Source organism: Typopeltis vanoorti, chromosome 24 (assembly GCF_054136105.1).
Source record: "Typopeltis vanoorti isolate ZY-2024b chromosome 24, IOZ_Tvanoo_1.0, whole genome shotgun sequence".
NCBI classification, from domain to species: domain Eukaryota; kingdom Metazoa; phylum Arthropoda; class Arachnida; order Uropygi; family Thelyphonidae; genus Typopeltis; species Typopeltis vanoorti.
In genome coordinates this window covers 70855470-70876557 of record NC_143572.1, presented here as the reverse complement: position 1 = coordinate 70876557, position 21088 = coordinate 70855470, and the positions used below count along the sequence as shown (strand labels likewise).

The 21088-nt window shown below is 35.3% G+C and overlaps 1 protein-coding gene across 2 annotated transcripts in view; it reads right to left on the bottom strand.

The window, feature by feature from the left end:
* ck (unconventional myosin-VIIa ck) overlaps positions 1–21088 on the bottom strand; it is a 526896-nt gene that overhangs the window by 136996 nt on the left and 368812 nt on the right. For both annotated transcript variants that reach the window (XM_090413984.1, XM_090413985.1), the window contains exons 32-33: positions 19460–19623; positions 5717–6029 (exon numbers count right to left, since the gene is read on the bottom strand). In XM_090413984.1, the coding sequence (XP_090270110.1) occupies positions 5717–6029; positions 19460–19623 (477 nt within the window). The remainder of the gene's footprint in view (positions 1–5716; positions 6030–19459; positions 19624–21088) is intronic.

Sequence of the window (21088 nt, the reverse complement as noted above, 5' to 3'; positions counted from 1 at the left end):
GCATTGGATCAGAGACTGGCTATCTGATAGGTATTAGCAAGTTGTGTATTGGGAAGCAATATCCTGGAAGAGGAAAGTCACTAGTGGTGTGCCTCAGGGGTCTGTTTTAGGGCCATTGCTGTTTACTCTGTATGTTAATGATATTGGTAAAGATTTGGATGGGAATATTCAGTTGTTTGCAGATGATGCAAAGTTGGGACAAACTGTGAAGAGTAGAGAAGATGTGGCCTTACAAGAAGACTTGAATAGATTGAGTGAATTGGCACGGAAATGGGGATGCAAGTTCAATGTTGCAAAATGTAAGGTTTTAAAATTTGGGAAACAAAGATGGGATGTAGAACTTTTGCTTGGTGGGAATATATTGTTGGAGGTGGAGGAAATAAGAGATCTTGGGATGATAGTGGATAAGGATCTGAAATTTAGGGGACACATTGCCAAAATTGTGAGGACAACACAAAGAATTCTAGGAATGATGCGGAGTACGTTGACTTGTAGAAGTAAGGTTCTGATTACACCACTCATGGACTACTGTGCCCAGATTTGGTAACCTGGTTTTCAAAAGGATGAGGAGATGTTGGAAAGGGTTTAGAGACAACTGGCTAAGGTAGTTTCTGATCTCTGAATATCGAATATGAGAGTTTGAGAAGATGCAATTTACAGAGTCTAGTGGATAAGAGGAAGAGGGAGTGATATGATAGAGACCTACAACTTAGTAAGGGGTTGTTATAGGATCAATGTTAAAGAGGTTTTACAGAAAACAGTGGGAGATCGGGGTAGAACCAGAGGTCATTCCTGGAAGTTCTATGTTAGCAGGGGAGTGAGCAGCTTTTTTTGCATACAGAGTTGCGAATGATTGGAATGCATTGTCTGACAGGGTGGTGTCTGCAGTGAATTTCAGTGTGTTTAAGGCATGATATGATGAGCTGTGTGTATGACAAAAGGACCTCCTAGATGAGTCTTTGACTCCATGGGGTCTTAGGATGATAATAATAATATATTATTATTATCCTAATGTTAGGACAATAATATATATTATTATATTAAGACTTGGATTTCTTAATAAGTCTACAAAAAAAATATTAAGAAACAATTTGAAAGGTGCATACAATAATAAAATTGAAAATTCATGAAAACATGAAAGTTAGCTAGAAGATAAATATATAGAAAGAACAGATGGGCTAGCTGTCAACATCTTACAGAGGATGAAATTATACAGCTTACTCAAGGGTATTAAAGTAGGAAATATCTGGTAAGAAATATCCACATAGCCTGTAAGATATGAATATAACTGAATGGAACTTTTAATCTAGTGTCCTCTAGAATGCCCCATGAATACCACTTGGATACTAAATGAACAAGGACAGCTGAAACAACTATCTAACTGTGATTTTTGTCAGGACTGTACAACATTGATTACGAGGATAGACTGAGGGCATGCAGACTGCAGAGTTTGGTGAATAGAAGGCAAAGGGTGGGATATGATTGAGATATTCAAGCTGTTGAACGGTTATTATCATATTAACACTGAGGAGATTTGTCATATGGTAGAACAAGGGAAAGGAACAAGGACAAGAGGTCATCCCTGGAAGTTGCAAAAGGAAGTGGTGAGTAAAAGGATAAGAAGTAAGTTTTTTGCATGGCATGGAGAGTGGTAGGAGAAATGCATTTCCTGAGAGGGTAGTAAATGTGCAGATTGTGGATAATTTTAAGGATTGGTATGATAGATTTTGTGTTCACTAGTGTTGACTTCCCATCATGAGTCATGTAACTCCATAGGGGTCAGGAAAATAATAATAATAAAAACAGAATAAAGCATAATTTCTTACCTAAGATTTGCTTCTTTAGAGTAATAATAGTAACAGGCAAGCAGGAAAGTGGGTTGATAATAGCAGTATTCTTTATGGTCATGCATGGGTTTGTTAGGGAGAGGTCACATTTCAGCAATCTGTTTATGAATTACAACAAGATGACAAATGCATTCAGTAAAGGAAATGCATATATGGTGGTGTACTTGTATTTTTCAAAGCCTTTGATAGACTCCCAACTTATGGATAGCCAATCAGCTATCCATAAGTTGGATAGCTGATTGGCTATCAGACAAGTATCAGCAGGTTGTATATGGAGGAGTGGTATCCCAAAACAGGAAAGTCACGAGTGGAGTGTCATGAGGATCTGTTTTGGGACCATTATTGTTTAACTTGTACATTAATGACATTGGGACCAGCTTAACTGAAGATGTGTAACTGTTTGCTAATGATTCAAAGTTGGGAAAGTCTCTGAGAAATACATTGTAGTCTTGCAGGAGGATCTGAATAGGCTGGGTGAGCAAATGATTGGAGCTATCAGTTTAATGTTGAAAAGTGCAAGGGCTTGAAATTTGGTAGGCAAGGTTGAATACAGAGTATCCAACCTTAAACAATTAATGGAGAAATTTTGAAGGCAGTGGAGGAGATGAGAGATCTGGAAGTGATGGTGGACAGACTTAAGTTTAGGGGTGACATTGCTGAAATTGTAAGAACATCTCAATGGATTATGGCAATAATGAGGAGGGCACTGATAAGAAGCGAATAGATTATGGTTTCCTTATATAAGGCCTTAATAATAATAATCTTCTATCTCACTGCAAGTGACAAAGGCAAAGCATAGTGGAAATGTATACTTTCACTATGCTGAGAATTGGCACCTAGAAAGGAAGATTACTGGCAGGAAAATAAAATTTTGCAGTATCAGAGACAAACAAAAAAAAAAAGCAAAAGGGTGAATGAACAGAATTGATTGCTAGGGATAGTTGTGAGTGCTTTTTCAGTGAATGAGTTCAAGGAGATGTGTGATAGACATTATGAAAATTCAAATTACAAGAGAGTGAGGACTAAAGCCTTAACAAGCACTCTCTGAGAATTCATATATAACTGGATAGCCTCTGGCTGTTGGACTAGAGGCAGTTTTAGAATGTCTGTCTTATATATTATGGGTGAATTCATGCAGCTATACTTATTGAGATTTTTTATATGAATCCCACTCAGGAAATATTGTAAACTGGAACTTTTTCCTGCCACTTCAAGCACCTCCAATAAGCAAAGTAATGGGCTTGCATTTGGCAGTGATATTCATCCACCATCTAAAGACATATACAAACATTCACATCCATTGTAGTAGTGAGAGAGAGAGAGAGAGAGAGAGATTAGGGGAGTGCTTCATTGCCAATGAAAGGAAACTGATATGAAGCTAATCTGAGTCATTTTTGGAGTTACTGTCAACAGTGAAGCATTCCCCTGATAATGGGGAACAGCTGGAATTAAGGGGAATAAGAAGAGCTGCATTATTATTATAAGACATCTCCAAGAAAATTCGAGGACTCATATCACGTGGAGGCACTCCACTTCCAACAATCACTGTCTTCATTATTTAATCTTCCCTCTACACACAGTTCCACTAATTGTGCATAAATTTAATTTACTCATTTATGCACAACTTTTATACATAATTTACTCATTTAGGAAACTGATGCATTAATTTATCAAAATATGGAAGAATTATTCTAAGACTACCTTCAACCAAACCACTGGCTGTCTGTATATATAGGCCCAGAGAGGTGAGGTGCTCACTAAGACCTTAGATCTTAATTTTTCTAGTACAATATGAATTGTTACTCTATGTAGTTTTTGACAATTGCTTTTGTGCTCCAAGAATGATGGGCTGAAACCATCTAAATATCAACAGCTTAATAAATTCATTTCTTTTGTTTTATATAGTAATGTAGGTTAATGTTGTTAAAAAAATGACTGACTTAAAGTAGAGAAACCTATTTTTTTTAACTTATTAAATAAAAGGTAAATTAGAAGTCTCAATACTAATGACTAGGAATAAAAATTACATGATAGAAAAATGAGTGTACAGTCAATGATCACTATAGTAAAACCTCCTAAAAAAATTATTCACTATATAACTGAAAAATTTGACCAAAGCCTTCATAAGTATAATGCTATGCTAAAACAAATTCATGATAGTTGAAACTACATACTATAATAAATTATTTCTGTTGTCCTTAGGAGATCTGCTAACAAATAAACTGCAGCACATGGGGGATGAATATAGGATTGGTGAGGTGGATAAGAGGGTGACTGATGGAGAAATATCAGAAAGTAGTTTACTCAGGAGTAGAGTTCAGAAGAAGGCCTGTGACTAGATGGCCTGGTTGGCTGAGTGGTCAGTGTATCTGCTCTCCAACCAAAAGTCTGTGGGGGTTCGAATCCTGTCATGGGCATGGATGTTTGTGATTGTCTGTAAAAATACTGAACAGTAGATGGCGTTGATGTAGTTGTGGTTAATTGTAGTTGGTGGATTCAGTGGTGGAGACAGATTGTTGTAGAGTAGGTGCCCTCTCTTGATGAGTCTTTGGACTCCCTGGATGTGTCACGTAATAATAATAATAATAAATAATAATAATAATAGTGGTGTGCCGCAGTGCTCTGATCTTCGGCCACTACTATTTAATTTGTACATTAATGATATAGTAAGTCTGAGAACTGTGCAGTTGTTTGCTTGTGATGCAAAATTGGGTAGAGCAATAGTATACAGATGATATTAAAATTTTGCAGGATGATTTGGATAGACTGGCAGTCTGAGCAAAGGAGAATGGGTATCAGTTTAATGTGGCAAAGCGTAAGGTTATGCATTTTGGGGTGAAAAGATTACCAGCTGTATACCACATTGATGGAACTGTACTCCACGAAATTGATGAAGCCAGAGATTTAAGAACATTAATGGACAGGGAATTAAAGTTTAGAGGGGACATAGCAATAGCAAAAGTGGCTAAAGCAGCTTATCGGATTACTTGGTTACCGAAGAATACTTTGACTAGCAGAGATAAGCAGGTTATTATCCAGCCTTGACAAGACCCATCTTGACTAATGAATGTAGATCTGGTCACCTGGGTTTTTTGGCAATGAGGAAGAGGTGGAGAAGATCCAGAGCAGAGTGACCAAGATGGTAGCAGGTCTATGGAATGAACCTTACAAGAACAGTTTGAATATTTGTGGGTTATAGAAATTGATTGACAGGTAAAAAATGGGTGACATGATTGTGACATACAAATTACTTAAGGGTTTTTATGAGATTAATACAATACAGAGGAAATTTTTCAGAACAGGTCTGGAGGTCTGGTGGTGGTGGTAGGAAAACTAGGGGCCATCCTTGGAAACTGAGCAAGAGTGTAGTTATCAAGGGTGTTAGAACTAGATTTTTTGCTTGGCAAGTGGTGGATGAGTGGAATAAGTTGCTAGAGTCTGTTGGATGCCTTGACTGTGAACGAGTTCAAATCAAAGTATGATAGGTACTGCACAAATGTCGGATAGTGCTTGGCATGATGTTTAGAGCCTCCCTCAATGAGTCTAAGGATTTCTTGGAGTAGCCCATAATAATAACGATCATAGTAAGAGTAGACTATATTATTTAAAATTTTTCAGCCAATTCATTATTATACAAGAAAAATATTAATTAAATTTTATTATAAATATTATAATCATTTTGTGAAGACTAAAAAGTAAATGTTTTCTTATAGTTTATAAAGATGAATACAGCAATAAATGCCACAGTAAACTCTTTGCTGGTTATATAATCACAAAAAGAAAAAATTCAAACATTTTATGTAAAATTGCTTATAAATATCTAAATATTACATAGAAATAATAACTGTCACTGCTAAATCACCACACACCTAAAATGATCTATTGCATATTCTTCTAAAGTGTGTGGCCTATCTTGAGGCTCAGGGCCATTTGTTTGTCCATAAGAGAAAAGTCTTTTGCCTTGGTCAGCCCCATCTTGAGTAAATAAGTCTAAGATATTTTTGGGAGGTTTGACAAGAGAAGGAAGTACATAAACATATTCTGTAGGAAAATCTCCTTTTTCTCCAGTTCTTTCACAATGGCCTGCAGCCCAGTTGTTGGCAATCACAGAGTCTCCATTATGACCTTCTTCTAATAAAATTAAGTCTCCCTGGTTGAATGTGAGGAAAGAAGGTCCATCACCTAGACAAACAATTAATTTTATAATTATGTTTGAAACCTAACACCATATGCAGTAAAATTTAATCAATGCCCAAAATTCTAAGACTTGTATTAAAATTATGTCTAAAACTTTTTTTTCATATTCTGTCATCCTCAAATTATTACAATAAAATATTGATCTACAAGCAATTAATTTTGTGATTTAAATATTAAATAAAGTCTTTTGTATTTTTTTAAAAAAATACAACACATATGCATCTGTATTTTAATTTGACTTAGCAGATAAACATGGGTGGACAGCTGAGTGGTGCTCAAGACAACAGATGTAGCATGCAATAGACTGCATGCAGTAAAGGTCAGGGGAGATAGTTAAAAGAGTTGAACCAGGTTAATCTGTCTTTGTTTCAGTCTTGCTGCTGCCAACCTTGCATTATCTCAATCCATTCATTAAACTTTGTAGTAAGAATGAGTTAATGTTGCTGATGTTTATGATATAAAGCAACTTTTGGTAAAAAACTACTACATTGTTACTTGCTCATATCTACATCAAAGCCTGATTTTTTTTTTATTCAGGTCAATGCAACATGTATCTGGTTCTCATCTTCATCAGATGAGAATCAGATCATCATATAGAAGAATGCTAGTTTGACCAAAAGGTCAAACTAGCATTCTTTTTATAGGAAAAAACTGTTTGAAAATAAATATATAATGTCTTTATTTTCTTAATTTTTAGCTTATATTTATATAAGCTAAAAATTAAGAAAATTAAGATATTTTGCAAATTTTTGGGTATAGGATATACCCAAAATATAGGGAAAGGATATACATGAAACTCTACTCTAAGGTCTTCATAATCATATGAAGACATACTATGAAGACCAAGAGTAAGAATACAGTAGACAACTGCTGCACCTTATGTTCATAAATCCTGATTAGTATTACTGTTTAAAACAGTGAGAGTTCTAAGATTGATTTTTTTCTTTTTTTCTGATGTTCAAGGTTAAAAACCAGAATTTCAAGAGGAGGAAAAAACTGTTTGAATGTACTAAAGATTATTAACTCAGGAACCTAATGAAAAAAGATGTCTAAAAAGTTTCCCTGCTTGGCAACCATCAATCAATCTATAACAGTTTTTCTTAATCAGTCTTGCATTGTGGAACTACAAAAATGGCCACAAGCTATGCAGGCTCCTTTTAGCAAAATTATAAAATATGACAAAATAATTTTTATAATAAAAATTATATAGGAAAACATGAGCAAAGGTAATAAAATAATGGCAAATACCTGTTGGATTTCTGCTCAGGACATGGACTGGTTATTACTAACACAATGTTCCAACATAAACATGTGCACAAATTCACATGGAGAGAAGAGGCAAGGAATAAGAAAAGTCTCATTGACTATGTCATTGTTGATAGTGATGTTTTCTCGCTGGTGCAGGACACCAGAGTGTACAGAGGATTTGAAATTGGAAGCGATCACTATTTAGTCTTGAGCAGGATAAAATTGAATTTCATATTGAAAAGGAGAACACGTAAGAAAGTTTTAAAGTGAATAAAAGTTGAGCAGCTCTCAGATGTGAACTGTAGACTAAAATACACCATTCAAGAAAAAATGAAAGAGTTTGAGAACAGGAACCAAACTTTGGTGATTCAGTGGCAAATACTGAAGAAAACATTGATTGATTCAGCCAGAAAGACATGTGGTGAGGTTGTCTGTAAGGATAGAAAAACTAGAACCCCATGGTGGACACAGGAAGTTAAAGAGGCAGTGAAGGAAAAGAAGAAAGCATATCAAAAGTTCTGTCAAATAACTCAGATTGTGCTTTTAGAGAATACAGAGTCAAATATAAGAAAGCTAAACACTGTGTAAAACTAGCTAAACAAAAGTCATGGGAAGATTGGCAAATATAGAAAATGAAGGTGGCAAGATATTCTGGAGGTTGTTGAAGAAGCTCAGAAATGAAGGAAAGAGTCTGTAAAAGGAATCAGAGATGATAAAGGTGATATGAAAATTGGTGAAAAAGATAACCTTGAAGTATGGAATAATTACTTTGAAAAATTGCTAAATGAAACTAGCAGCAATAACAGCACAGTGATAAAAAAACACTGACCAGGCATGCAATCAGGAATACATATCCATACTTGAAGTAGAAAAAGCCATCAAAAGCCTGAAATGCGGAAGAGTAGTGATATTCAACCAGAAATGCTCAAGCATGGTGGTATAAAAGTTTTACAGTGGCTGCATAGTTCAGAAGGTCTGGACAAAAGGACGAATTCTGGATGATTGGAGCAGAGCTCCCATAGTTACCCATATATAAAAAACAAAATAAAACTGAATGTCTAGAATTACAGAGGTATTTCTCTACTGAGTGTTCCTGGTAAGATACAAGGATAGTCTGAAAAGCTCTCAGCCTAACAATGAAAAAAAGGAATTTATAATTTCAAAATTATTTTTATTTTTCAACATAATCTCCATTAAGACTAATACATTTATTCCAGCAATTCTCCAGCGCCATTTACCTGTCCCTGCAGTGGTTCTTAGTAAGATCTGCAAAATACCCCTCTACAGCTGCAATCATCTCTCGATTCGAAGAAAAATGCTGACCAGCAAGGAAGAGTTTTAGTTTTGGGAAGAGATAGAGGTCAGAGGGAGGGAGCCAAATCTGGGTAATAGGGTGGATGTTCCAACAATTCATAGTGCAGATCCCTTAATTTTCCCATTGCCAAAACACTTTTGTGGGCAGGTGCTTGTCATGATGAAAGATGATTTTTTTCTTCTGCAAACTGAGTCTTTTCTCACAAATTTTTTCGTCTAGTCTGGTTAAAAGATTGGAATAATATTCCCCGGTTATTGTTTTACCCTTTTCAAGATAATTAATAAACAAAATGCCTATAGCATCCTAAACACCGATGCCATGACCTTTCCTGCTGATGGAACCAACTTTGTCTTCTTTGGTGCGGAACAACAGACTTCTGTCCACTGTTTTGACTGTTGTTTGGATTCTGGTGTGTAAATCCAAGTCTCATCCATAGTAATAAATTGACGCACAAAATCAAGTTTTATTCTTGTTAAAATGCTCCAAGCACTGTTCAGAGATTTTCATGTGAGTGCGTTTTTGATCTGCTGTGAGCAGTGTGGCACCCATCTTGATCAAAGCTTTTTCATATGCAATTCTTCATGCAAAATTTATCCTATACGTTCTTTTGAAATGTCTATAGTCTCAGCAATTTCATGCACTTTGACTCGCTGGTCATCCAATACTATCGTGCACTTGATCAATGATTTCTGGTGTTGTTACAGTTTTTGGATGTCCTTCATATGGATCACCATTTAAACATTTAAACTCAGAAGCCCATTTCTTAATTATTGAAAACGAAGGAAAAGAGTGCCCATAATCTTTTATGAACTTTGAATGAATTTCTTTTGGCGTTAAACCTTCTTTTACCAAAGAATTTTATAAGTGCATGATACTCAATTTTATCCATTTCAAGGGATACAGACAACACTTTTGCTTCAGACAACTGTATAAAAAACTACTTGATAGAATGACTTGCAATTTCACATGGATGCTTATTACAGATGTACCAATTAGAAAAAAAAAATCTCTTGCTGATTTCATTTATGGTTGAGGCTGAGAACTTTTCAGACCACCCTCGTATATGCAAGTATACTTGAGAAACAGTTGAGAAGGATTGTGGAAGAGAAGCTTGGTGAAGAACAAGTTGGATTTAGGCCAAATAGAGGCTTGTCAGGACCAGATTTTCACTTTACGACAAATAGTTCAGAAATCATGGGAATATAACAAAGATCTGTATTTAAGCTTTGTAGATCTGGAAAAGGCATATGACAAGGTGCCAAGAGAGAGAAGCTATTCAAAACGCTACAGTTATATGGTGTCAATGGGGCATTATATCAAGCAATACTTAGTCTTTATTTGAGTTGTAAGTCAGCAGTTAGAACTGAAGGAAGTACAGGAAGATGGTTTAATGTTAAATCTGTTGTCAGACAAGGATGTACACTATCCCCTCTGTTTTTCATTATCTATATGGATCACATTATGAAGGAAAATGGTATTAAACCTGATATCAAAATTGGAGATGTTAATCTCAGCTATTTGTTTTATGCGGATGATGTTATACTTCTAAATAAATCTGCCACAAGTCTGCAAGATTCCTTGACTAAATTGAATAACTGTTGTAATAGATATGGTATGAAGGTCAGCAATAACAAGACACAAACACAATGAAAATAGGCAGAAATATTGAAAATATGAACTACATTTAGAACGAAGAACCTATGGAACAAATAAAACATTTCAGCTACTTAGGCACGATTTTTAATGAAGATGGTAAATTAAATATGGAAATAGACAACAGAATCAGCAAAGCTGGTATGGTAGGAAGTCAACTGAATAAATTTATATGGAATAAGAGAGAAATTAGTCAAAACACTAAATTGGCTGTATGCAAGACAGTGTTCAAACCAACTTATTGATCTGAGAGTTGGGTCAGAAGTAAAATACTTGGCCAAAGACCAGATACCACAGATATGAGAGTCCTGAGAAAGATTAGGGGGCATGAACAGATGGCATCATTGGCAATATCATATTAAAAACGAGGATATTAGGAAAGAACTTGACATTGTCAGCATCCAGGAATGCTTTAGCAGAGCTAATCTCAGGTGGTATGAAATCTGAAAACAAACCCCAACTCAACATCACCAGAGTTAAAGATCGGTACTATCAACGTAAGAAGCCTGAATGGCAAAGAAATGGAGCTAGCTGAGGAATTAGATAAGTACCAGATCGACATAATAGGGGTGACTGAAACAAAAAAGACCAAAACTGGTGAGATCTTTCTGAGCAATAAATACAAAATGTTATATTCAGGCAATAACAATCAAGGAAAAGAAGGAGTAGCCATAGTATTCAACACAAAATACGAGGCTAATCTTCTTGAATGGCAATCAGTCTCAAGTAGAGTAATGTGGGCAAATATGAGAATGGGGAACTGGACAATGAGACTTATTTGTGCCTATGGTCCCACAGAAGGTTCTACTAAGGTAGAAGTGGAGGAATTTTTTGAGGCTTTAGAAAAAGCAACTGACACAATGAAAAAGGAAAAGTTGGTCCTTGTTGGGGATCTAAATAGTAGAGTAGGAAATGATTGTGAGACATACAAAAATATTTTGGGAAAATTTGGAGAAAAGAGCAAAGCTAATAATAATGGCAAATATCTGTTGGATTTCTGCTCAGGACATGGACTGGTTATTACTAACACCATGTTCCAACATAAAAATGTGCACAAATTCACATGGAGAGAAGAGGCTAGGAATAAGAAAAGTCTCATTGACTATGTTATTGTTGATAGTGATGTTTTCTCCCTGGTGCAGGACACCAGAGTGTACAGAGGATTTGAAATTGGAAGTGATCACTATTTAGTCTTGAGCAGAATAAAATTGAATTTCATATTGAAAAGAATAACATGTAAGAAAGTTTTAAAGCGAATAAAAGTTGAGCAGCTCTCAGATGTAAACTGTAGACTAAAATACAGAAATATTATTGAAAAGAAAATGAAAGAGTTTGAGAACAGGAATCAAACCTTGGAGATTCAGTGGCAAACTCTGAAGGAAACATTGATTGATTCTGCCAGAGAGGCATGTGGTGAGGTTGTGTGCAAAGATAAAAAAATCAGAACTCCCTGGTGGACACAGGAAGTTAAAGAGGCAGTGAAGGAAAAGAAGAAAGCATATCAAAAGTTCCTGGCAAATAAGTCAGCTTTTACTCTTACAGAATACAGAGACAAATGTAAGAAAGCTAAACAGTGTGTAAAACTAGCTAAACAAAAGTCATGGGAGGACTTTGGCAAGAATATAGAAAATAAATATCAAGAAGGTGGCAAAATATTCTGGAGGTTGTTGAAGAAGCTTAGGAATGGAGGAAAGAGTGCTGTAAAAGGAATTAGAGATGATAAAGGGGAAATGAAAACAGGAGAAAAAGATATCCTTGAAGTATGGAGTAATTACTTTGAAAAACTGCTAAATGAAACAAGCAGTGATGACAGCACAGTGATAAAAAACACTGACCAGGCATGCAGTCAGGAATACATATCTATACTTGAAGTAGAAAAAGCCATCAAAGGCTTGAAATGTGGAAAGGCAGCAGGAGTAGATGATATTCGACCAGAAATGCTGAAGTATGGTGGTATAAGAGTCTTACAGTGGTTGCACTGCATAGTTCAGAAAGCCTGGACAGAGGGACGAATTCCCGATGATTGGAGTAGAGCTCTCATAGTACCCATATATAAAAAGGGAAATAAAACTGAATGTGAGAATTACAGAGGTATTTCCCTACTGAGTGTTCCTGGCAAGATCTATGCAAGTATACTTGAGAAACGGTTGAGAAGAATTGTGGAAGAAAAGCTTGGTGAAGAACAAGCTGGATTCAGGCCAAATAGAGGCTGTCAGGATCAGATCTTCACTTTACGACAAATAGTCGAGAAAGCATGGGAATATAACAAAGACCTGTATTTAAGTTTTGTCGATTTGGAAAAGGCATATGACAAGGTGCCAAGAGAGAATCTATTCAATACGCTGCAGTTATATGGTGTCAATGGGGCATTATATCAAGCAATACTTAGTCTTTATTTGAGTTGTGAGTCAGCAGGTAGAATTGAAGGAAGTACAGGAAGATGGTTTAATGTTAAATCTGGTGTGAGACAAGGATGTACATTATCCCCTCTGTTATTCATTATCTATATGGATCACATTATGAAGGAATGTGGTATTAAACCTGATATCAAAATTGGAGATGTTAATGTCAGCTCTTTGCTTTATGCGGATGATGTTATACTTCTAAATAAATCCGCTACAAGTCTGCAAGATTCTCTGACTAAATTGAATAGCTGTTGTAATAGATATGGTATGAAGGTCAGCAATAAAAAGACAAAGACAATGAAAATAGGCAGAATCATTGAAAATGTCAACTGTGTTGTGAATGGAGAACCTGTGGAACAAGTAAAACATTTCAGCTACTTAGGCACAATTTTTACTGAAGATGGTAAACTAAATATAGAAATAGACAACAGAATCAGCAAAGCTGGTATCGTGGGAAGTCAATTGAATAAATTCATATGGAATAAGAAAGAAATTAGTCGGAACACTAAATTAGCTGTATACAAGACTGTGTTCAAACCAATTTTAACTTATGGATCTGAGAGCTGGGTCAGAAGTAAAACACTTGACCAAAGACTAGAGACCGCAGATATGAGAGTCCTGAGAAAGATTAGAGGCGTGAACAGATGGCATCAATGGCAATATCATATTAAAAATGAGGATATTAGGAAAGAACTTGACATTGTCAGCATCCAGGAATGCGTTAGCAGAGCTAATCTCAGATGGTATGGTCACTTAAATAGAATGGGAGAGGAAAGATTAGCAAAACAAGTGTTCTCTGCCAGGTTGGCAGGAAAACGACCCAGAGGAAGACCAAGATATAGGTGGATTGATACGGTACAAAGTGCCTTAGACGATAGAAATATAAGATCTGATAATGTTGGAGTCTTGACAAGTAACAGACTGATTTGGAGGAAAATTGTAGATAGGAAGTTAGTAATGATGTAATTTTTTCATGTAGTACTGTCATATCCTGTACACCCCTTGAGGGTACATGGCAGGAATTTGATGATGATGATGATGATGATGATGATGATCTCAGGTGGTATGGTCACTTCAACAGAATGGAAGAGGAAAGATTAGCAAAACAAGTGTTCTCTACCCAGTTGGAAGGAAAAACCCAGAGGAAGACCAATATATAGGTGAATTGATACAGTAAAAACTGCTTTACAAGATAGAAGTATAAGATCTGAGAATGTTGGAGTCTTTACAGGTGACAGATTGATTTGGAGGAAAATTGTAGATAGGAAGTTAGTAATCATGTCAATTTTTCATGTAGTACTTCCTATTCTGTACACCCCTTAATGGTATATGTCAAGAATTTGCTGATGATGATGGGAAAACATTTTGTTAATAAATATTATTGTTATATTAATAACATTAATAACACAAGATTCTTATAGAGTCACAGATCTCATTGTGGAAGGTTTGCTTTAAGCACACAAAATTCATCATACCACTACTTTAACTCATTCACTGTTTGCACTAGCACCAGCCTCTTAGGCAATGTACTCTATATGCAAATCAAACTCTCAATCTAGAAATCCCTCGCCATTCTCTTGGAAAAACTTGAGGATCGTGAAAAATCTCTTTATATGTCTATCTGGCAAATATCTCTCAATAATATGTTTTAGTTATATCACTATTTGAACTTTTATCTATCAAACATGGTAGGTTATATATTCTCAATCTAATTCTCACAGTAAATATTCCATGGTCCTAATATTATTTGTGGCACTTGTACACACCCATCTAAAAGTTTCTTCATTCCTTTCAAATCTACATAACCAGATCTGAGCAACTTTCAGCTTGGAAATGTACATACAGCGCTATTTCCTTTTCTTCTTATGAAAAATTCTCTCTTAATTTATGAATTTTAAATTTATTATTATTATTATTACTATTATCCCAAGAACCTCATGGAGTCAAAGACTCATCATGGGGGGTCCCTATGTCATACACCCAGCTCATCATACTATGCCAGATATACATTCAAATTCTCTGCAGACACCACACCCTCAGGCCATGCATTCCAATCATTCACAACTCTCAATGCAAAAAAGATGCTTCTCACTTCCTTGTTCCTCAACAATCTCCCACCATTTTATGAAAAACCTATTCAATGTTAATCCTATAACAACCTCTTACCAATTTGTAAATCTCTATCATATTACCCTCTCTTCCAATATCCACTAGACTCTGCAAATTGCATCTTTTGAACCTTTCTTTATACTTAACATTCCAAACACCAGAAGTTACCTTAGTCAATCACTTTTGTACCCTTTCCAATATCTCTTCATCCTTTTTAAAACTAGGTGATCAAATATGTGCACACAATACATATGTGGTTAATCAAGGCTTTATATAATGGAACCAGAATCTCTTTACTTCTACAGATCAGTGTCCTCCACATCATTGTCAGAATTAGTTGTGTTGTCCTCACAATTTTGGCAATGTATCCTATAAATTTTAGATCCTTATCCACAATCACCAAAAGACCCCTTATTTCCTCCATCTCCAACAATATATCGAGACCAAGAGTAAATTCTACATCCCATCTTCGTTTTTTAAAATATAAAACCTTACATTTTGCAACACTAAACTGTCATCCCCACTCCTGTACCCATTCCCTCAGTCTATTCAAGTCTTCTTGTCAACATCTGCTCTACTCCTCATAATTCTTCCCATCTGTAAACAACTGAATATCCCCATCCAAATCTTCCCCAATATCATTAATGTAGATATTAAATAGCAATGGCTATAGACCAGATCCCTGAGGCACACCACTAGTGACTTTCCTCTTCTGGGATATTGCTCCCTCATTACCAATCCAATGCACTAGTCTAATATCCAACCCCATTCACTCTAGTTTAACTATCAATTTATCATGTGGTAATCTATCACAAGCCTTTGAAAGATCTAAGTATACCACTGTGTATGCATCTCCCTTGTCCAACAGTTGTCAACACCATATTGCAACAAGTAGATTATTAAAACATAGCCTCTCTTTAGCAAATGCATGGCTGTTCATTAAAGATAATACACCACTATTGTCAACCCAATTCTAGAAACTGGTTCTCACCAGCCTCCCCAACATTCACCCCAAGTTACTTAGTCATCAAATTGGTCTATAATTTGATGTTTGAGTTCTGTTGTTGGAACGTACATTCTAGTTTCGAATCCGCCATTTTGTTGTAACGTACTCTTATTAATAAAATCTATTAATTGCCAATTGATCACTAATACAAATATAGAGAAATTTATATTTATACTGCGCCACCCTATATTTAGATTAGTCTATATAAAATAGTAGAATCAATTTTCAATTAAATTAGCAGTCTCCTTACTCATTCAGGCCGAATTCAATATTTTTCACTTGAGGCTCTCGCTAGATTCGAATTATTTATGAACGGTGCAATAAAAAAGAATCAGGCAAACACAGTATTGAAATAAATAAAACAAAACATTTAATATAAGGTTATATGATAAATACATGAATTCCACTTCTAAATTGAGACATTACAATTAAGTTAGTACATCGGTTCAAATCATTCTTATTAATTCAGTCTTCAAAATCTTCACATAAAAGTTTCAGAGTTTTCTCTATTACAAGATTCCTTACTCAGATTAATACAACAGAAATTCTTGTTTAATTAGTTGCCCATATCTCTCAGTTATACTCCAAACTTAACTCTCAGCAGGCACTTATCATGTCATCAAATACAGCAGATATTATTTCCAGGCAAATTATTTTTAACTTCTAACTTCGGCGATATGCCACAGTAAATGTTAGAATAAGTGAAATGGAACTATCACTCAAATCTTCATACACAGAAACAAATAAAATATGACTGTCCTTACCGGAATTTATCTTCAGCACGTCAGATTTAATGTGAGTACATCTTCAAATTATATTTATTACACCTATGGAACACATTTAAAAAGAATTCTTCAAGGTCATAACTAGATTATTATTTGTCGCGCTTCTCAATTCTCGACGGCAACTATAGGGCAGATTGATATCCTTGTTTACTACTTCACAACAAATTAAGCTCCGTACAATTCTTCCTAAAAGCAATATAGAAATGAGTAGTAATTCTAGGCTAACTGGATCTATTCTGAATCCTTCATTAACCTTTCAGTCCTTCAATTACCTAATTACGGCACCTAATTCGTATTAATGCCACTGCTGACTTTACTTTCAGCTGTCTATAAGTTTTCACTTCGTCTTAACACACCTTTAAATACTACTCTCTTGAATTCCTGCCCTTCAGTCCTTTTTATTTACTTTCACCCCCCTTGCTTATATCCTTCCTTTTTTTTTCCGCTTCAAAAACTCTCTCTTCCTTTACTCTTATATTCCACTCATATATATTTTTCTTCTCTCCTCGTTATCGAAGCTCACGGTCTACTCACGTCGTGCGTTCCATTTCATTTCTCTCCCCATGGCAACAAACAAAACGTAAACATTCACGTTAATGTTACATAAGGCTATACTTTTACATTGAGTAATGAAAAACATTAATAAAATATTACAGTTACTTAATTTTCTCTTTCATTTCATTTACAATTAATAATAATAAAATACATGTTACAGTATATATATAAGGTACATTAAATTATATGCATATAATTTCTCATAATATTATTGAAGGAATAAAGTAAATAAGATAAATGATATTTATCACTGGGTCCTTCCAATAGTAAAATATACATTAAAATTATTTAATCAAATAATAGCTGATAAAATTCAGGAATAATACATGAATAATAATTCTTAGGCAAGGGATTAACAAATAATCTTTAAACAAGTCATGCTTAATATATGATAGGTTATGTTAAATGTGAATGAAGAACAAAATATACATAATAATTTCATTCACAGTTTAACACTGTCACCTCCCTTATGAAGCAGTACAATCTTCCCTTCCTTCCACTCTTTCGGAACATGATACAATGTAAGACTCATATTGAACAAATATGCTAAGGCAGATGTCAACTCCCTGGCATATTCCTTCAAAATTTGTGGTGATATATCTGCTCAGTTCCCCATATACCTCTTTCTCACTCACAGTCAGTCTCTTCTTTTTCTCCTCCTCATCAAACTCTCCATGATGTCACATTCACAAGGATGCAACACCTTTATGAACTGCTCATTAAATATTATTATTATTATTACATCACACTTCCAGGAAGTCCAAAGACTCATTGAGGAAGGACACCTACTCTACAACTCTGTCTCTACCAACTACAACCAACCGCAACTACTATCATCATTTACACCACGCCATCTACTGCCCACCACCACAACTAGTATTTTCACACACAAACATCCATGCCCAAGGCAGGATTTGAACCTGCAGCCTTTTGGCTGGCAAGTGGATACACTAATCAAGGCTGACCAAGTCGGTAAAATATCTCAACTATATCCTCTGTAGCAGTTGTCCTTATACCATTTTCTCAAATGAATGTAATACTATCTGTTTTTTTTTTTCTGGCTACATATTGAAAAAACTCACTAGGAATTTTTTTTTGTCATTAGGTAACTGCTGCTCATACTGCACTTTTGCTACCCTTACCAACTGAGTCATCCTCCTTGCCTGTTCTTTGTACTCCTTGTGAAATTGATTATTACCTCTCATCTTATGTTGCCTTTATAATGCCTTCTTTCTCTGTATTGCATGCTTAATCTCTTCATTCATCTATTTCACATATCCTTCCAATACATTTAGATATTGCTTTTACTAGACAGTTCTTAAATATCATCCAAGCAGCATTGATTTCCTTTCCACCCAACTCTTCATTCCATACTACAGCTGCAATTTTTCTCCTGAGCTTCTCAAAATCACCAGCCTTGTAGTTCCACATATACCCTTTCCTCACAGAAGTCTCACATGGCTGGCAACCATTTAGGTAATTGCTTCATGGTCATTCTCATCAACTGGAGGCAGATTTGACACCTCATTTATAATGACATCCTCTGATTATCCCTCAAAAACTCAAGAAATTAATTTTCCTACTTCCAGTTGCTATCTCGTCAGGATATCATCCTCATCCAACTGTCTTACCTATTCCAACAATTTTTGAGTAAATGAATTCAATCAATGCAACCATTTAATTTCCCTTGTTTCTAATACTTCTAGCATTCATATACAAACATAAAACAGCTCATTCCTGGATCTATAGCACGTTTCACTGATACCACTTATTATATATGACTTCAAAACTTCCTTGAGAGATTTCTTTTTTTTTTTCCCTTACTCATTGCATAACTTCTTCAAATTTAACTGTTCCCTACATCTCAATTCATCCCCTTCCTTTCTTGTCTTCACACAAATCCACTTCCTCTTTTCAGCCTCTACACGTAAAAATCTATGACATCTTCCCACACATGTATATGCCATTTATGGCATCGTGCCATTTTTGAACAATCCACATTATTCACTTGTCTTTCGTGCCAACCAATGAAATGATTTACCTTTCACTGGCATATTGTATCAGAGCAATAACAAGAAACAATGAATTTAAAGTAATACTGCCTTAGAAATTTAACCAAACACTGCATTCCACTTAAATATCTCACAGGAACTCAATCTACAAATTAGACAATATCACCACACATTAAATATAAATTTGCTTATTTTTTTCCAGCCTTCATGAGGACTGATGTGTAGCGCTCACCACCTAGTCATTTATGTGTGATAGTTTTCAGAAATGGATAATTGTGTATTCAAGAAATAAGTATAGGCACTAATATAACTTTCTCACTTCCTTACCTTTATAATCTTGAAGAGAAATTACAAACTTTGAACGTTTCTTCAAACCTCCTAGAAAAAATTCCACCAATTCTCGAATATCTTCAGAATTTGGGGACTGAAAAGCAAATTCTTCTCCTCGTATAGTGCTTAGGGTGAAGCTTTGTAAAAATGGTCTGTTTCCTCTAAACAAATAATATATCAATATGAAAAGGATTTGAACATTTTAGATACTTCCAGATAAAATTTTAAGATAAGATAATGTTTGGAAAAAAAAGAATTAAAACAGAAGGCAAAAAAAAAAAAAAAAAAGCAACCAAGTTTAAAGATATAATAACAAATTTGACTAATTCTTAACTAATGCAAACAGGTAATGATAACTTAAGGTATTTTGCTGAAATTTATTTTAAATTAAAAAAAAAATAGTTGAGAGAGGTGATGATGCACTTCCATACAAAACAATATTTATTATTATTATTATGTGATAATGCCAAGAAATCCAAGAACTCATTCCAGACTGGTTGGCCGAGTGGTTGGCATTCCTGCTCTCCAAACAACAGGTTGTGGGTTCGAATTCCACAGTGGGCATGGATGTTTGTGATTGTCTTTAGGTGGGAGATGAATTTCATCGCCCAGTAAGACCACCACCCCACTTGATAAAGTGCTGAAGTGGCTTGAAAAAATTCCATGTTTGGTCTCTAGAGCAGGGTTTCCAGACTATGAAAAAAATAAAATAAAATAAAATACAATAAATTACAAAAAAAAAAAAAATACATTAAATTGATAAAAATGGCAATAAAAAATCTTTCGTGGGTGGGAACCACACAAAAAAATCACTCCATTCCACACAACCCACTATTTTCAGTAGTTAATCCTCCTTATAATTTTTAATTTATAAGGAGGATTAACCATAGCTTTTAATTTTTCAGGAAATGAACGACAATGTATACTAGAATATTAATTAAAAAACTTTAATCAATACCTCCCTACATTTTGGCAATGTTACATTGCCATCATCAAGGATCACAAAAAAAAAAAAACAATGATATGTGCAAACAGACACTAACAATGAGCAAATGAGGGTGAATAAAGGCAACAGAAGTTGGGCTTAGAGTCAAAATCGTGCCTAGTGGGAGAAATTGAGTTGTCTTGGAAGTTGGGCTGACAACCTTAAAATATAAGCTTCCCAAATTTGGTGCAGTCTCATGCATCTGCCAGCCTGGTTCCCCAAGTGGTTAGCATATCCACTCTCCAGCCAAGAAGCTGCAGGTTCAAATCCCACCATGGGCATGGATGTTTGTGATTGTCCTACTAACTCGACATGGAAAAGGAATTTGCGACCCTACCAATTCTTCTAGCAGAAGACTTCACTCCCAAAACCCACACCGAGGTACAGGAGGGACCATATGGCATTTATAGGCATCAAATGTGAAAACAAAAAAAAAAAAAAACTCATGAATCCAAATAGGTTTGGAGAGTAGAGCTGAGGCAGATTCGATAAATAGTCTTTCATACTTGTATTTGCTGAGGTATAATAGAGTGGCCTTCTTCCAGCATATCCTGTGGTGGGTGTCCAAGGCATGGTCAGCAAGCCTGAGTGGCTGTATTGGTGAAACCAGATGTAGTTCCTTGTGTTCGGATATCCTAATA